This window comes from Anguilla rostrata, chromosome 1 (assembly GCF_018555375.3).
Source record: "Anguilla rostrata isolate EN2019 chromosome 1, ASM1855537v3, whole genome shotgun sequence".
Classification (NCBI taxonomy): domain Eukaryota; kingdom Metazoa; phylum Chordata; class Actinopteri; order Anguilliformes; family Anguillidae; genus Anguilla; species Anguilla rostrata.
In genome coordinates, this window is record NC_057933.1 from 82,683,582 (window position 1) to 82,701,219 (window position 17,638).

At 41.3% G+C, this 17,638-nt stretch overlaps 2 protein-coding genes and 1 long non-coding RNA gene across 3 annotated transcripts in view; all 3 read right to left on the reverse strand.

Moving 5' to 3' along the window:
• The window catches only part of LOC135238257 (uncharacterized), a 55,119-nt gene that overhangs the window by 30,907 nt on the left and 6,574 nt on the right, over positions 1–17,638 (reverse strand). The window lies entirely within an intron of this gene.
• LOC135238247 (IgGFc-binding protein-like) lies at positions 1,058–13,763 on the reverse strand. The gene is made up of 15 exons (XM_064306019.1): positions 13,555–13,763; positions 13,114–13,326; positions 12,007–12,219; positions 10,930–11,118; positions 9,573–10,772; positions 9,243–9,455; positions 8,803–9,015; positions 8,360–8,572; positions 7,917–8,129; positions 5,888–7,087; positions 5,559–5,771; positions 3,416–3,471; positions 2,291–2,665; positions 1,564–1,840; positions 1,058–1,435 (listed from the first exon to the last, which is right to left on the reverse strand). Exons 4-14 carry the CDS (start codon positions 10,955–10,957, stop codon positions 1,568–1,570), a joined length of 4,197 nt encoding a protein of 1,398 aa, XP_064162089.1. The 5' UTR covers positions 10,958–11,118; positions 12,007–12,219; positions 13,114–13,326; positions 13,555–13,763; the 3' UTR covers positions 1,058–1,435; positions 1,564–1,567.
• LOC135242086 (uncharacterized) lies at positions 14,002–16,831 on the reverse strand. Its single transcript, XR_010326216.1, has 3 exons — positions 16,625–16,831; positions 16,182–16,394; positions 14,002–14,208 (listed from the first exon to the last, which is right to left on the reverse strand). It is a non-coding gene; the product is annotated as an uncharacterized LOC135242086 (long non-coding RNA).

Sequence of the window (17,638 nt, forward strand, 5' to 3'; positions counted from 1 at the left end):
ACCAAAAGCATGTCTTGGAGCCAGTGAGCCTCACTCCTGGTCGAGGACAGCCACAGGGTGCTGGCTTTTGTTGTTAGAACTTGAGTAGATAGACAGACAGTTTATTTTGGTCCTTAACATTATCTTTACAAAGATGAGTGTACATGGATATCAGTAAATAATAAGTAAACTCATTTTTCCAAAAGGTGTGTATAAAAAAAAAAGAACCAATATTAAAATGACCGAAAAGGTGTAGGAAGAAGCCTTAGCTTATTTGACCTACCCTTTTTACAATATATCAAGTGGTGCAGAAATTGTGAAAGCAGTTTATTCCACAGTTAACTCGAGTCACCTGGTTTCTTGAGTCTGAATCGGTCACTGATCTTAAAGCAAAAACTAAATGCTACAGATAGCGCTCCAGGACCAGGGCTGAGTATCGCTGCAGTAGAAAGAAAAATGAATCCATACAAAGCAGGGGTGTCCAATCTTTTCCGAAGAGGGCTGGTGTGGGTGCAGGTTTTTGTTTTAGCCCAGCGCTAAGACACCTGATTCTCCTGATTGAAGACCATGATTAGTTAATTAGTTGAATCATGACAATTGTTTTGTGCAAGTTAAAGGCTGCTCTCATTTTTAATGTGGGCATTTCCCACTGCTTATAACAAAACCAATCATGCCCCTGTACAATACTTAAAAGTACTACAGCATGTCTATAGTTGTAAGTAATCTAACAGAATTTAACATGAGTGTCGCTTGTAAGCCCTGCTGTCAGTCATTGCCTGCGCTAGATTATTTGCAATTACTTTATCGACGTAGGTTATTTAGGTGGTGTAAATGAGATAATTGTAATTGGGAAGGGGCTTGACAAAGAGGCTATGGTGACCTCTAGCTGGAGGAGGACTGAAGTACCATGCGACAAAGGAAGTGCAGACAAACTGGATGTCCTTGTCGTAATAGAAAAAAGGGTATAAGAAAGGTGACTTCTGTTTCGTGGTCCTTTTGACAGCCACTTTCTAGTTCTCTCGTTCAAGGCCCAAAATATATAATCTAAAACCCAAATACATTAAGACTGCAACACATCTTTTTAAATGAAGTTGTTTTAATTAAATCCCTAAAACACTTTTTCATAAATGGAAAAAAAATCCATAAAAACTTAACTTAAATCTGATTGCAGAGACTAGATCTATATCATGCCCTGCACTGATGCAGGCTTAAACTGATACATGTGTATGCTCTGAATGCAAAAAGCCTCATAAATGAATGAAGTTTAAATGTAAAAATAAGAACAGAACACAATAGAAAATAATACAAATTCTCATGTTGCTTTGATTCCATAGCCACCAAGGGTAAAGCAGAGATATGGTTTCCATTCCAGCAAATCTCTTGAGTCCTGGAATGCTTTAGGTCTCCATCTCAAATTAAGATGAGTATCTCCTCAATCTGGCACATGATTAAAATCCTGAAGGACATTGCCACATGATCAAAACAGTTCCAGATTACACATCGATTTGTCCATTGGAATACATTGCACTGTGGTGTACACTGAATTACCAATTAGGCTAGCTGCAAAGATGTTGTTAAACTCACCTGGTCAAACCCTCAAATCCTTGTAGAATTCATCAAAATCTTCGGTAACGGAGCCATCGCGGAGCCTCAGGTCATCTTTGGCTTGGCCGTTGAAGTTGCCGCACAGACCCGCCATCTTGCCCCTGAAGGCTGCGGTGAGGGTCACGCTGACCCTCCCGCTGCCGCAGTAGAGTAAGGTCAGCCCGGAGGTGTGCCGAACCACCACGGTGTCCTGGGACTCCTCAATTTTGAGGCCGTTGTTTGTGCGGAAAGGAAGGGACACCGCTTTTCCATCCACCTGCCCCCCCCCCCCCCAAAAAAAAAAAAACATTTTAACACTCAAATGTCAGACAGTGTTCTCATATATTTACTTCATAAATGACTGAACCACTTGTTCTAAGAGCACCGGTGTTAATTGGTGCTTTAAAAGTTAGGCAAGCAGTCTTTAATTTGTCCTTCTTAGCAAAACTGCATTTTGTTTGGGATGTTTAGAACGGGCCGATGTGGCATCAGCAGAATATTGACATTTCCCCTGCCAGAACTTTAACCCAGAGCCATCCTACTCTGCTCCATTGCATTTTTTAGGGCTTAACAGGACTACAAATGGGGTTGTATTCCAAGTCCCCAATGCCTCTTTTGCAGCTGAGGACAAATATAAAATTTCTTCAAGCGATACATTTTGAAAAAACTTCAAAAAAAAATGAAAAAATAACGAAAGAGTAAAGCAAAAGAAAACTGCGTTGCTCACCTCTGTCGTCAAGTCTCTCTTCACCTCAACCTTCAGGTCTTTGTAGAAGAGGGTGGTGAAGGTCACCGCGGGCTCACAGGCGAAGAGGTTCAGGTGGGCAGTGATCCTGAATGCAAACTGGGCATCGGGGCCAGGCACTGCCAGAGAATAGGTCCCCTCCATCCACAGCCGGTCCTCCAGCCCGTCAAAGCTGTGGAACCCGCCGGACGGGAGCAGGTGGCAGGTGGCCTCAGGCGTGGAGCACTCCTGCGCCCCATCCAGCTCCACGCAGCTTTCTCCTGGGGCGCACCCCCCAACCTTCTCGCACTGCACCGCCCCCCCAGCGAGACAGACGCACTGCTCGGAGCAGTTACCCATCAGCCAGGCCTCGCCAAACTGCCCAAAGTGGAGAAGGAGACAGGGAGACAAATGTGTTTCAGCCCCTTCCGTCATGCTTTACGGTCGTCTTGTGACACTCAACAGTGTTGGAAAGCCACAGGGAGGTAAGCTAACTGAGCACAAACAGGTCTCCCATGAGGCACAAACACAGGTATCCCATGAGGCACAAACACAGGTATCCCATGAGGCACAAACACAGGTATCCCATGAGGCACAAACACAGGTATCCCATGAGGCACAAACACAGGTTTCCCATGAGGCACAAACACAGGTCTCTCATGAGGCACAAGCACAGGCCTCACTCCCAAGTGAAAGGCACAAACAATGGTCCTTCTCATGCAGGCACAACACAGGTTGGAGAGCCACAAGGTAGCTACCATGAGCACAAACAGGTCTCCCATGAGGCACAAACAGGTCTCCCATGAGGCACAAACACAGGTCTGCCATGAGGCACAAACACAGGTCTGCCATGAGGCACAAACACAGGTCTCCCATGAGGCACAAACACAGGTATCCCATGAGGCACAAACACAGGTATCCCATGAGGCACAAACACAGGTATCCCATGAGGCAGTTGTCATTGCTGTCAAATTTGTATCGTGACTTTAATACCAAAATGGGCACAATGTAGATAAAAATGTTTAAACAAGCCGTATACATGTATATATGTGTGAGTGTGGGAGTATATTTGTGTGGAGTATCCTGTGAAATAGGTGATGTAAGATGTTTAGGATTAGGCAGGCTGACCTTCATTTGTTTCCCCTGATGATCACAGTAGCAGTTCTTGACTGGACACTCATCGACTGTGAAAAGAGTGCAAAGCAATCTGACATGAAGAATATCAAAACAAATCATCATGTTTACTCTGAATAAGACATGCACTGCAAAAGCCAAATAAATAAATAAATCTTAAAGGTTAGGCTTGGTATCTATGAACCCAGACCATATTTTGGAATAATCCTGAGGAGTGGAGACAAAAATGTTTCTGATTGCTTGAGTTTTAAACCCTTTTTTTGGCTCCGATAGGAATACAGTGGGGGAAAAGTTTGCAGCCTTCAAAAAGCATGATAAACATTTCTCTCAAAAATGGGATGCTGAGGATATTCATAGCGGTCTCCACTTATTTTTCAGAAATTTATAAATCCTTTCGGAAAAACAGCAATGTTCCATTTCATTTGGAACTATTTATTCTCAAACCAAGTATTAGGTCACAGCCAACTGTAAACTTCTGTACTCTGGGCAGTCCTTACCTACGTGGGTGCACCACATCACCGCCATCATCGTGAACAAACTAAACAGTGTACAGACAAGCTAATAGTTTTAGTAGTCTTGCTAAATGAAGCACATGCTGTGAAATAGTTTGCAAGTGCACTGCTCCCAATTGTGGGAATAGAATGAAAGCTTGTTATACAGGTAGATATCAACGCACCTCTCCATGATTTCCATTTTGCTGACCATCGGGTGTGCAATGAACATGTTGACATTACTGATTATTAAGGTAGCAGTGTAGTATAATGGGTAAGGGGTTGGTCTTTTAACCTAAAGGTCACATGTTTGATTTCCGGGTAGGACACTGCCATTGTACCCTTGAGCAAGGTACTTAACCAGAATTGCTTCAGTATATGTCCATCTGTATAAATGGATGGAATGTAAATGCTATGTAAAATGTTGTGTAAGTCGTTCTGGATAAGAGCGTCTGCTAAATGCGTGTAATGTAATGTAATGCAACCAAAGGAATGAAAATGAGCACAAAGGCACTATCTCTCGAACCATTCAGGTTTTTCCCATGTCCGGCTGCATTCTTGCTGCAGCACTAGCAGACACCGGATTTGTAATGTCGATAAATGACCAACTTTGCTAGCTAACGTTGTAAGGACTTGTATCCGTAAATTGGCTCGCATTGATTGCTGGAGAAATAAAACACTGGCAGAGGTTGCTACTGCTAGCTGCCCGAAAAGAATATCTGTTTAGGCTGCTAATGTCTTTGGGTTGATAAGCTGAATTGTCATGAACATTTTGTCAATGCAGATTGGTCTCAACTGGCTGGTCTAAAGCTACAGATTGGTAAACAAATAAGCCACCATTGCAACCATTTCCCCCTACATGCAAAGTCCTGCTCAGATTTAGCTAGCAATTATAACAGCCAGAAGAATGCAACTCCCCAAGCTCATAACTTTTGATACTATACTCTGTTTGCGATGGATTTTTCAGTGTTAGAACATGGCTAAATTTGTATTGTATTCCAATGGGAGCCATGTATGAGGATGCAACAAAAAGGTTTCAGTTTTATTCTCCACTACTCACAGTTATTCAAGATTATCGGCAAATATAACCTGGTTTCAAAAATACCAATCCAATCCTTTAGTCTTTTTAGACTTAAAACAAGTTGAAATTTTCTATTATATCTGCTGAGGATATCTGCTGGCAAGTGCACTCAAAAATGGTACCTTTCAGTGGTTTAACAGGTGCAGGAATGGTTTTTAACACACATTCACTCACACCCTCTACAACTTTACATTCTTCTTCAGATTTGCACTGAGATTTCAGGCAGGTGACTAAACCTGTGGAAGGGTTGCACTCGCAGAGCTCTGTGCAGTCAGAACCATCCCAGAAGGGTTTCCCTGGAGGATGGGACTGACCCTTGTGTGTACAAGGTAGTGATGAAAAAGAAACACAGCACAATGCACAGAAAGTTACCCATGATTTGCAGTTATGGAACCAATGATCTCTGTTAAGGTGTTTAAACAGAGGTCAGTTTTAGACTTGTATCATGTCCACTCTGCAAACAAAAATGGTCGATCATAAGAACGTTTCTGACACTTGTTATAGTGTAAGATTTCTCTTTAGAGTTTTTGTCAGAAAAATATTTATTTCAATGATTATGTGTTACCTTTCGGCAGATTCACAGATGCAGGAATGGTTTTTGCCACACATTCGCTCACGCCCTCTACAACTGTACACTCCTCTCCAGCTTTGCATTTGGACTCCTTACAGCTGACCAAACCTGTGGAAGGGTTGCACTCGCAAAGCTCTGTGCAGGCAGAGTCCTCCCAGAATGGCTTTCCAGGAGGATGGTATTGACCATTGTGGGTGCAGGTCAAGACTGAAAAAGAGGGATAGTGTAGTACTAAAAATGTACTCATGATTCTAATCTTCTCTCTGCAATTTTAAACCTGCGAATGCTTACTTTTTGTGAGAAAAATACTTCTGGCTACTTACGAGCACAAGCAGCAGGAGCTCCATAACCATTTTCATTTGCTGTGCCCACACTGTAGACTCCAATAGGAGCAGTAGGATGCATCAGAATGTGGTGACCTCTTCCTTTCTCATAGGTGTAAGGAGCCCAAGAGTATTCTGTCCCATGAACTTGCTCCCACTTGAAGGATGGATGCTTGTCATCAAATTGGACTTCTTTAATGTCCTTGGTCTTGGCAATGATAAGGGCATAGTTACTGAAGCTCTCCATACCTTCTAGGGAGTGGGCCTGGCAGAACTTGTCAGTAGGTACAATATTCATGATAAAAGGGTCAAATACAGATCCATCACTAAATTTGCCACCATTGCAGTAGTAGAGGACTTGAATGGGCTGTGTGGAAGAGATGGCTAATGGTGTACTCTTACCCATTGGAAGCTCTTTCCACTGACCAGCGCTGAGATCAATGACTTCAGATTTGGCACCAAACTGGTAAGTGACATGAGTGGGCTTTGAAGCAAAGATATACACAGAGTCCTTCAGGACCTGATACTCCAAAGGTGGAACAATAAAAGATGTACCCCACCGCTCTACAGGTAACAGCTGTTCAAAGGTGTGCTGACATTTAGAGTTCTTCCAAGCACAAGCATGTCCTGAGATGACACCTACAGGCTTTTCTGACACCACTCTTGACCCGGTGCAGTCTTCATTGGACTCCAGGTAGAGAATTTCAGATGCACCAAGATTTACAGTTAGTTTATCACGTGGTTTATAAGCTTTACCCTGGAATTTCACAGCGCACTTCAACTGTACAGTCACAGAGGTGGCATCTTGTCCACTGAAGACAGCAAACTCTTTCGGGTATCCTCTTGCTGATGGAGTAAAGACATAATACTCCTTGCCCCATTCAGTCACTGGGTACACCAGTGAGGTGTCAACTGAATTCTTCTTCTGATTGGAGGACACAATCGTGATGAGTTTGGTGGAACGAACAATTGTCATTTTGGTATATTTACCAGTACCTTGCATTTCAGTTTCAGGAGGCACTTGCAATGTCACAGATTTTGGGCCCTGCAAATCCAGCTCTTTCCTGAATGAAGATTTATTGACGGTGACAACCACATTTGTATGCGGTTTATAGGAGATGATGTTGAGGGCATTTTTGCTCTTCTCCTCTCTTTTTGAATTGAACATGTAAACCGTGATGTACACGAAGGGATATTTTTCTGAAACACAAAAGTAATTAATGATCGATTAGACAGATGATATCTGATGTTTCTGCAGATAAATGTATCCACAAAAATATCTGTAATGTTAATTTTATGTATTTATTTTCTTCCATTATCATCCAATTATTTAATAAAAACTTTGGTTGAAACAGTTCACCAAATGGAAAGATAGGTACACCAGCCTTCTCTCTTATGGGGACAACTGACTGACTAGAAACAACTTCCCCTGCTGCGGAAAAAAATGCTCTTGCGACAAAAAAACCATCCATTCGAAGGCATATTATAATGTAGAAAAGTAAGGACTGACACTTGTTGGTGTTCTGAAATTAAATCTGACATTTTTCTCCCAAGTATTGATAGCGAAGGCACTGCACTCGCTGCTGAATTCACGAGCGGCTCCACAAACGTCATAGAAAAGTCAAAATAACCTCCGGCTCTCTGATCTCCATGCTCGTATGTTGAACCAATCGATAAATGTGAGCTAATTAACATAGCTGGCAGCTGCTTAAACTCTGAAACAGTTCCCCCTCCACTAACAATTGTCCAAGAGGAAACCGTGAAGCTGATGATACTGGGGTGGAATGTCAATGCCAAAACTGGTCAGCATTACCATATTCACTACCACAAAAATTAAAGTCTATAAAATGGCATCTGTCTTTTCTGCAGAAGGTACCTACACTAAGAAGTTCTGACACAGGCATTTGTGTATCATGCTCACGCCAATTACAAAAATGATTGATCATAAAATTTCCAAGACTTAATAAAATTTACTATTTATCATGAAAAATTGATGGAAAGAATATTAATTTTCATTAATGTAAACTACCTTCTGATTGATGCACAGATGCAGGAATGGTTTTTGCCACACATTCACCAATGCCCTCCATGACTTTACATTCTTCTTCAGGTTTGCATTGAGATTTCTGGCAGGTGACTAAACCTGTGGAAGGGTTGCACTCGCAAAGCTCTGTGCAGTCAGAACCATCCCAGAAGGGTTTCCCTGGAGGATGGGATTGACCCTTGTGTGTACAAGGCAGTACTGAAAAAGAAAGACAGAACAATGCACATAAATTAACTCATAATCTGCAGTTATAAAAACCATGATCTCTGATAAGGTGTTTAGCCAAAGGTCTGTTTTAGACTTGTATTATGTGCACTCAGAATATAAAACTGGTTAATCATAAGAACATTTCTGACACTAGGAATAGTGTAAGATTTCTCTTGAGAGTTTTTCTCAGAAAAATATTTATTTCAATGATTATTTGTTACCTTTTAGTGGCTTGACAGGAGCAGGAATGGTTTTTGCTACACATTCACTCACACCCTTTACAACTTTACATTCTTCTTCAGGTTTGCATTGAGATTTCTGGCAGGTGACTAAACCTGTCGAAGGGTTGCACACGCAAAGCTCTGTACAACCAGAACCATCCCAGAAGGGTTTCCCTGGAGGATGGGACTGACCCTTGTGTGTGCAGGGCAGTACTGAAAAAGAAAGACAGCACAATGCACATTAATTAACTCATAATCTGCAGTTATGAAAACCATGATCTCTGATAAGGTGTCTAGCCAAAGGTCTGTTTTAGACTTGTATTATGTGCACTCTGAATATAAAACTGGTTGACCATAAGAACATTTCTGACACTTGGTATAGTGTACAATATCTCTTGAGAGTTTTTCTCAGAAAAATATTTATTTCAATTATTATTTCTTACCTTTCAGTGGCTTGACAGGAGGAGGAATGGTTTTTGCCACACATTCAGTCACACCCTTTACAACTTTGCATTCTTCTTCAGGTTTGCATTGAGATTTCTGGCAGGTGACTAAACCTGTGGAAGGGTTGCACTCGCAAAGCTCTGTACAACCAGAACCATCCCAGAAGGGTTTCCCTGGAGGATGGGACTGACCCTTGTGGGTGCAGGGCAGTACTGAAAAAGAAAGACAGCAAAATGCAGAGAAAGTTACCTATGATTTTCAGTTATGGACCCAATGATCTCTGTTAAGGTGTTGAACAGAGGTCTGTTTTAGACTTGTATCATATCCACTCTGAATATAAAACTGGTTGATCATAAGAATATTTCTGACACTTGGTATACTGTAAGATTTATCTTGGGTTTTTGTCAGAAAAATATTTATTTCAAAGATTATGTCTAACCTTTTAGTGGCTTGACAGGAGCAGTAATGGTTTTTGCCACACATTCACTCACGCCCTTTACAACTTTACATTCTTCTTCAGGTTTGCACTGAGATTTCTGGCAGGTGACTAAACCTGTGGAAGGGTTGCACTCGCAAAGCTCTGTACAGCCAGATTCTTCCCAGAATGGCTTTCCAGGAGAATAGTACTGACCATTGTGGTGGCAGGTAAGGACTGGATAAGAAAAGGGACAATAAAAGGATTGAACTGTCTTTCTCATTTGGACTTTACAGTTGAAAGTGAAATAAGTCATACATTATCTCCTAACAACATCATTTGTTCTCAACTCACGTCCACAGGCTGCAGGAGCTCCATAGCTGTTTTGATCCTTTGTCCCAACACTATAAACCCCAATGGGGGCACAAGGGCTCTTCATTGTGTGGTGACCTCTCCCTTTCTTATAGGTGTAATGAGCCCAAGAGTATTCTGTGTCATGAACTTGCTGCCAATTGAAGGATGGATGCGTGTCATCAAATTGCACTTTGTTAATGTCCTTGGTCATGGCAATGATAAGGGCATAGTTCCAGAAGTCCTCCATACCCTCTAAGGTGTGGTATTCACAGAACTGCTGATTGGGTACAATATTCATGATAAAAGGGTCAAATTCAGAGCCATCACTAAATTTTCCACCATTGCAGTAGTAGAGGACTTGAATGGGCTGGTCGGAAGAGATGACTAATGGTGGATTCCTACCCATTGGAATCTCTTTCCACTGACCGGCCTTGATGACAGCAATCTGAGATTTGGGACCAAACGTGTAGGTGAATCGGGTGAGCTGAGAGGCAAACACAAAGACAGAGTCTTGCAAGTTCTGATACTCCAAAGGTGGGACAATGTAGGATGTACCCCAATGCTCTACAGGTAACAGCTGTTCAAAGGTGTGCTGGCATTTAGAGTTCTTTGAAGCACAAGCATGTCCTGAGATGACACCTACAGGCTTGTCTGACACCACTCTTGACCCGGTGCAGTCTTCATTGGACTCCAGATAAAGGACCACAGATGCACAAATACGAGCAGTAAGCTTTTCATTTGGCTTATACGTTTTACCTTCAAAGGTGACAGTGCACTTCAACTCCACAGTCACCGATGTAGACCGGTACAAGCCAAAAACAGCCAACTCTTTTGGGTACCCTGAGGCTGATGGAGTGAAGACATAGTATTCTTGGCCCAATTTAGTGACTGGGTACACCAGTGAGGTTTCAACTGAATTCGTCTTCTGATTGGAGGACACAATGGTGATGAACTTGCTGGAACGTATCATGACCGTTTTGGAATATTTGCCGGTGCCTCTCAATTCCGTGTCAGAAGGTACCTCCACTGTTACAGACTTTCCATCCTGTATGGTCAGTTTATGTTTGAATGGAGACTTGTTGACAGTGACAAGCACATTCGTGTCTGATAGATAGGAGGTGATGTAAAGCTGGTTTTTGCCTTTCTCCTTTTCATTCGAATTGAACATGAAGACTGTAATGTATGTGTAGTGATATTTTTCTGAAACACAAAAGTTAAAAATAAGAAAGCTTTTTTCTCGTAGTTCATAATTAACTGTATCCAAATACATGTATGCACAAGACCACCAGTATCTTTAAAGAAAGGTAATAATTCAGTTGTTGCATTAAAATATTAGAACATATTAACTTATACATACGTTTAGACAGTGCAATGCATGTGCTCATGGTGCCGACTAGTTTGCACTCCTCTCCAGGTTTGCATTGAGATTTCTGGCAGCTGACATCACCAGTGGAAGGGTTGCACTCACAGAGTTCTGTGCAGGCAGAATCAGCCCAGAAGGGTTTCCCTAGAGGATGGGTCTTTCCCTTGTGGGTACATGTCAGTACTGTTAAAAGAGGCAGCACAGTGCACAGAAGTGAACACATGATCTGCATTTCGCAGCAGCCCTGCAGCGCGTTCAGTGAACACGACCCCAGAAAGTCATTTGCAGCCCTATTGACGACCAAGCGAGCCCACGTCTATAGCAGCATCCAAACACACGTACTCGCACACAAGCGTATATCTAATGGATACAATTGTGAGGACCCAGCTTGCTTGTGCAGGGAATCTGGTATCATTTGAAGTTGAACATCATTTGAATTTGGTAGATTTTTTAGGCCGACTAAAGTTTGCCTCTTGATGACAATAAATGTCTGTTGAAGTGAACTGAAAAGAATCAGTGCCTTTTTATAAAATCATTATATATCTAAATCATGAAAGTTCAAACGTATGCAGTCTCATCTGTATCGTGCTTTTTTTGAGGGAAAATATAACAATATTACCTTACCAAAAGACAGAATATATTAAACAATGTGAAAGAGGAGCCTGAATTGAGGATTTTTAAAAAACTAAAATAAAACTCCCAAATTGGAACGAAACATATTCAATTCATATTGACAAATAACTCTACCAAGGACAATAATGATGGGAGGAACCCAGATATTGAGGGGAAACATATCCTACATATGTTTCTTTCGTGTGACTAATGATACGACTGGACAGCTTCACCCCCTATTAAGTACCACAGAATCAAAACTATTGAATCATAATTTAATATTTATGAACAAGTGTCTGTGTTGAGGTTTCTTTTTGAAGAAGTCATTCTTACACTTGCGTAATTTTGACTGTGAATACAAATATGGATGACCATCAGAATATTTCAGACATTTATAAAGTGTAAGATTTTCCTTGAGTGCTTTTTAGAGGACTATGCATTTTGATGTTGAAAAGTTACCTTTTTGTGGAATCACTGGTTTTGGAATGGTTTTTGCCACACATTCACTCACACCCTTTACAACTTTACATTCTTCTTCAGGTTTGCATTGAGATTTCTGGCAGCTGACATCACCAGTGGAAGGGTTGCACTCACAGAGTTCTGTGCAGGCAGAATCAGCCCAGAAGGGTTTCCCTGGAGGATGGGTCTTTCCCTTGTGGGTACATGTCAGTACTGTTAAAAGAGGCAGCACAGTGCACAGAAGTGAACACATGATCTGCATTTCGCAGCAGCCCTGCAGCGCGTTCAGTGAACACAACCCCAGAAAGTTATTTGCAGCCCTATTGACGACCAAGCGAGCCCACGTCTATAGCAGCATCCAAACACACGTACTCGCACACAAGCGTATATCTAATGGATACAATTGTGAGGACCCAGCTTGCTGGTGCAGGGAATCTGGTATCATTTGAAGTTGAACATCTTTTTGAATTTGGTTGATTTTTTAGGCCGACTAAAGTTTGCCTCTTGATGACGATAAATATCTGTTGAAGTGAACTGAAAAGAATCGGTGCCTTTTCATAGAATCATTATATATCTAAATCATGAAAGTTCAAACCTGTGCAGTTTCATCTGTATCGTGCTTTTCTTGAGGGAAAATATAACAATATTACCTTACCAAAAGACAGATCATACTAAACAATGTGAAAGAGGAGCCTGAATTGAAGATTTAAAAAAAAAACTAAAATGAAACTCCAAAATTTGGACGAAACATCTTCAAGTCATATCAACAAATAACTTTCCGGAAGACAATAATAATTGGAGGAACCCAGATATTGAGGGGAAGCATATCCTACATAATTATGTTTTTTTCGTGAGACTAATGATACGACTGGACAGCTTCACCCCCTATTAAGTACCACAGAATCAAAACTATTGAATCATGATATAATACTTATGAAAAAGTTACTGTGTTGAGTTTTTGTTTGAAGAAGTAAGTCTTACAAGTGTGTAATTTTAACAGTGAATACAAATATGGATGAATTTCAGAATATTTCAGGCATTCAAAAAGTGTAAGATTTTCCTTGAATGTTTTTTAGAGGACTATGAATTTTAATATTGAAAAGTTACCTTTTTGTGGAATCACTGGTTTTGGAATGGTTTTTGCCACACATTCACTCACACCCTTTACAACTTTACATTCTTCTTCAGGTTTGCATTGAGATTTCTGGCAGGTGACTAAACCTGTCGAAGGGTTGCACTCGCAAAGCTCTGTGCAGGCAGAATCAGCCCAGAAGGGTTTCCCTGGAGGATGGGACTGACCCTTGTGTGTGCAGGGCAGTACTGAAAAAGAAAGACAGCAAAATGCAGAGAAAGTTACCTATGATTTTCAGTTATGGACCCAATGATCTCTGTTAAGGTGTTTGAACAGAGGTCTGTTTTAGACTTGCATCATGTCCATTCTGAAAACAAAAATGGTCGATCATGAGAGCATTTCTGACATGCGGTAGTGTAACATTTCCCTTGAGAGATTTCCTCAGAAAAATATTCATCTCAGTGTTTATACTTTACCTTTCGTTGGATTCACAGGTGCAGGAATGGTTTTTGCCACACATTCACTCACACCCTTTACAACTTTACATTCTTCTTTAGGTTTGCATTGAGATTTCTGGCAGCTGACATCACCAGTGGATGGGTTGCACTCACAGAGTTCTGTGCAGGCAGAATCAGCCCAGAAGGGTTTCCCTAGAGGATGGGTCTTTCCCTTGTGGGTACATGTCAGTACTGAAAAAGAAAGACAGCAGAATGCACATAAATTAACTCATAATCTGCAGTTGTGAAAACCATGATCTCGGATAAGGTGTTTCGCCAAAGGTGTATATTAGACTTGTATCATGTTCACTCTGAATATAAAACTGGTTGATCATCAGAACATTTCTGACATGCGGTAGTGTAACATTTCCCTTGAGAGATTTTGTCAGAAAAATATTTATTTCAATGATTATTTGTTACCTTTCAGTGGCTTGACAGGAGGAGGAATGGTTCTTGCCACACATTCACTCTCACCCTTTACAACTTTACATTCTTCTTCAGGTTTGCACTGAGATTTCTGGCAGGTGACTAAACCTGTGGAAGGGTTGCACTTGCAAAGCTCTGTACAGCCAGAACCATCCCAGAAGGGTTTCCCAGGAGGATGGGACTGACCCTTGTGTGTACAAGGCAGTACTGAAAAAGAAAGACAGCACAATGCAGAGAAAGTTACTTATGATTTGCAGTTATGGACCCAATGATCTCTGTTAAAGTTACAATCTCGAAGATTTCAGTTTCGTTCTCTTTGGCGGTACCAATGGCGAGAAGCGGTAATTGCAGGTGTGCTTTTGGACCTCACTTCCCATAGATCCAACCGGATCCAACCATTGTCACCTGTGTGACGTCAGTCAGTTTGCACCTGGGCCACGCCAACTATAACACTTAATATTTACTGAATAAAAAATGGTTGTTATAAAAGTAATGTTATGTACATACTCATTCATTGTCTAACATTAGGCTAACTTAAGATGTCTTTACACTGCCGAGCCGGGTTAAAATGCTGTAGCAGACCTGGGGTAGAATTTGTGATGATCAATTTCCACAAACGTTCTTTATCTACCTTTTGCTCCGTATGAACATCTTTACACTGCAGAGAACAATTTGCGGGATTCGCTGTGGCCCGTGCAGTTATGTATCTTGTGCATCATCATCGTGAATGATTGTTGTGTGATATTTTTGAAACAACCGCCTTGTTGTTTCTGGTTTTGCTAGCTAAACTGTTCGAGAATAAAGCTGAGCTGGGTGTTATATTAGCAGTCGGAATAAGAAGAATGAAACAAAAACAAAGGAGATTTCATCAAAAAAGGGCATCAAGGCTGAAGGAACATATGAGAAAGCGTAATAAAATAACAACAACGCTAATCCATACTGCCGTATTCTTTTATTTAGTTTTCTCCGGCTTGACATCTTTACACAGAAATCAGACCCGGCTCTGCTCCACTATACCCCGGCTTATATATTGATGAACTTGATGGCAATGTAAATAATGGTAACGTTAAGACCAGTTCATATCAATGATTCGCAACGAGACTAAACGGTTTCAGAATGTTGCAGAGAAAATTGCAGCGGTGTGAACTGGTTAGTTGCAGAGCATCTGAAGCTGTTGCATGGGGTCTCAAAAGACCCACCTTGTCAAATCGCCAAGTGCAGTTTTAGAACGTTTACAATCAGACATCTTGGAATTTTTCAAGTTGCATCCAGTCTCGTTGCAAATCATTGATCTGAACTGGCCTGTAGTTAGCTACACTGCAATGTTGTACAAGGTAGCATTGCATTCGAGAGATGGTTTGCGAGGTCGGTACCGGTCGGTAGCGTTAGCAAACGTTTTTTATTATTGTTAGCTGACATTAGATTGTGTTATTTACATTAGCTAGCTAGCTAACGCAACGTTACCTGATATGAGAGATGGATACTGTGCGCAACGTTGTCTAAACTAATGTTGCCTTTGTTCACATGGTCCGGTAGCTAGCGTTAGCTGTGCAAATAGCTATGTAATTTAGTAACGTTACATTATCATCAAATGTAATACGAAATCTACATCAACAAATAATATGACCTCTCATGTTACACAAAAACTTTTTAGGGTTCCATAACCCCCGCCCCTTCTGTTATTGTAACCCTAGCAGACACTGGAAAAAACAGTACGCCGCTCACACATAAGTGAGTTGAGGAGCGAGCCTGTAGCGTTAGCTCCGCCTACCCTCTCTGGCGGGCCAACCACTGATGGGTTATGGAAAACGCATCACTAACTATGCGCCGCTTGTGATTTTTTCCCGGGAATGTCGCCACAGACACCCAGTTCTTTAATCATAAATTATAATTATAATAATAATAATAATAATAATAATATAAATCAATATAATAATACGCTTAATCGCCATTGTTTTACCTAATTTGGTGATAGATAGTGACTTAACAGGCATTTATTTAAATGAAAATCTTCGAGATTATTACTTTAAGATGTTAAAACAGAGGTCTGTTTTAGGCTTGTATCATGTCCACTCTGAATATAAAACTGGTTGATCATAAGAACATTTCTGACACTTGGTATAAGATTTCTCTTGAGAGTTTTTGTCAGAAAAATATTTATTTCAATGATTATGTCTTACCTTTCAGTGGTTTAACAGGTGCAGGAATGGTTTTTGCCACACATTCACTCACACCCTTTACAACTTTACATTCTTCTTCAGGTTTGCATTGAGATTTCTGACAGGTGACTAAACCTGTGGAAGGGTTGCACTCGCAAAGCTCTGTACAACCAGAACCATCCCAGAAGGGTTTCCCTGGAGGATGGGACTGACCCTTGTGTGTACAAGGCAGTACTGAAAAAGAAAGACAGCACAATGCACAGAAAGTTACTTATGATTTGCAGTTATGGACCCAATGATCTCTGTTAAGATGTTAGAACAGATGTCTGTTTTAGACTTGTTTCATGTCCACTTTGAAAACAAAAATGGTCGATCATAAGAACATTTCTGACACTTGGTATAGTGTAAGATTTCTCTTGAGAGTTTTTGTCAGAAAAATATTTATTTCAATGATTATGTCTTACCATTCAGTGGTTTAACAGGTGCAGGAATGGTTTTTGCCACACATTCACTCACACCCTTTACAACTTTACATTCTTCTTCGGGTTCGCATTGAGATTTCTGACAGGTGACTAAACCTGTGGAAGGGTTGCACTCGCAAAGCTCTGTACAACCAGAACCATCCCAGAAGGGTTTCCCTGGAGGATGGTACTGACCATTGTGGGTGCACATCAGTCCTGAAAAAGAAACAGGACAATCAAAGAACTGAACTGTCTTTCCCCAGTCATCCTTAAAAGTGAATTAAGTTGCACATTATCTACAACGTTATTTGTTTTCTACTCACGTCCACAGGCTGCAGGAGCTCCGTAGCTGTTCTGATCCACTGTGCCAACACTATAAACCCCAATGGGGGCACAAGGACTCTTCACTGTGTGGTGACCTCTCCCTTTCTCATAGGTGTAATGAACCCAAGAATATTCTGTCCCATGAACTTCCTGCCACTTGAAGGATGGACGTTTGTCATCAAATTGCACTTTGTTAATGTCCGTGGTCTTGGCAATGATAAGTGCATAGTTACTAAAGTCTTCCATACCCTCTAAGGTGTGCAATTCACAGAACTTGTCAGTGGGTACAATATTCATGATAAAGGGGTCAAATACAGAGCCATCACTAAATTTGCCACCAGTGCAGTAGTAGAGGACTTGAATGGGCTGTGTGGAAGAGATGACTAATGGTGTATTCTTACCCATTGGAAGCTCTTTCCACTGACCAGCACTGAGATTAATGACCTGAGATTTGGCACCAAACTGGTAAGTGACATCAGTGGGCTTTGAAGCAAATATATACACAGAGTCCTCCAGGACCTGATACTCTAGAGGTGGGACAATGTAGGATGTGCCCCAATGCTCTACAGGTAACAGCTGTTCAAAGGTGTGCTGGCATTTGGAGTTCTTCCAAGCACAAGCATGTCCTGAGATGATACCTACAGGCTTGTCTGACACCACTCTTGACCCGGTGCAGTCTTCATTGGACTCCAG